Here is an 895-nt window from a genome sequence, read left to right as displayed (position 1 = left end):
CTGAGAGCACCGAGCCCAACAGCGTAGCCCGGGGTCCCGCGACTCACTTACCCAACCTCCGGAGGGGGTCCGGTGTCTTCGGACGCACGGCTTTAGCTTCTGGCGCTGAGCTGGCTTTCTTCCCGCGACCAAACATGATCCCGGCACGATCTGTTGTTTCTTCAGCGACGGTCTTACGGTCTTACTCGTATAACTAGTCAAGAGAACTATCCCTGGTTGGCGAGTTTTGGAGCGCTTCTGATGTAATTCAAATGCAATCCCTCAACACACCCTTGTGCTGATAACAGCTCAAACTCTTGAGATAAGTTCACGTCATACGTTTTTTTTTATCCCAGCGTGAAAAAGACTACTCGTGACTATGACCAAGAGCAACAAGCCAACTACTTCTCCAAAACTGACCCTACTTCGAGTGCATAAATCAGTCGCTACTGGAGCACAAACACACACACACACACACCCGACAGCGCACACGCACCCGAAACCGCACACACACTGTCATGCCGTCAGACGAGGCACATTAACAAGCAATCAATTTCAAATCTGCTAAATTAAAGGAGGTAAACTAATTTATGGTCAGTTCCTAATCTCTTATTGTTCTGATTTCATTTCATTGGTTGAATGTGTTATATTTTTTTTAATCTCATTGGCTTAATGTGTTAGCTATTTTAATCACATTGGGTGAATGTGTTAATCTATTATTTTAGCTCGGTTTTACCTGTTGACCATTTTCTAATTCTCCAATTTTTATCTGCTGTTTCTTTCTGTTCTTGTGCTTTTATATTTCCTATGTGTGTGTTTGCTTTGTTACCCAGAGTGGTTAAGGCTCCGGGCTTTGGGAAGCACCTTGAAACAATTGTTTTGTTTTTGCGCTGTATAAATAAAATTGAATTGAATT

General features: G+C 43.2%; 1 protein-coding gene across 4 annotated transcripts in view; it reads right to left on the bottom strand.

Annotated features, from left to right (window-relative positions):
* The window catches only part of LOC308362342 (1-phosphatidylinositol 4,5-bisphosphate phosphodiesterase delta-3-A-like), a 22,244-nt gene extending 21,845 nt beyond the window's left edge, over window positions 1–399 (bottom strand). For all 4 annotated transcript variants that reach the window (XM_080834949.1, XM_080834950.1, XM_080834951.1 and 1 more), the window contains exon 1: window positions 52–399. In XM_080834949.1, coding sequence (XP_080691075.1) covers window positions 52–136 — 85 coding nt within the window. In that variant the 5' untranslated portion in view covers window positions 137–399. The remainder of the gene's footprint in view (window positions 1–51) is intronic.
* Window positions 400–895: the final 496 nt, after the last annotated feature.

The sequence above is a fragment of the Sprattus sprattus genome (genome assembly GCF_963457725.1).
Source record: "Sprattus sprattus genome assembly, chromosome: 3".
In the NCBI taxonomy this organism is placed as follows: domain Eukaryota; kingdom Metazoa; phylum Chordata; class Actinopteri; order Clupeiformes; family Clupeidae; genus Sprattus; species Sprattus sprattus.
This window is presented reverse-complemented; position numbering and strand designations above follow the sequence as displayed.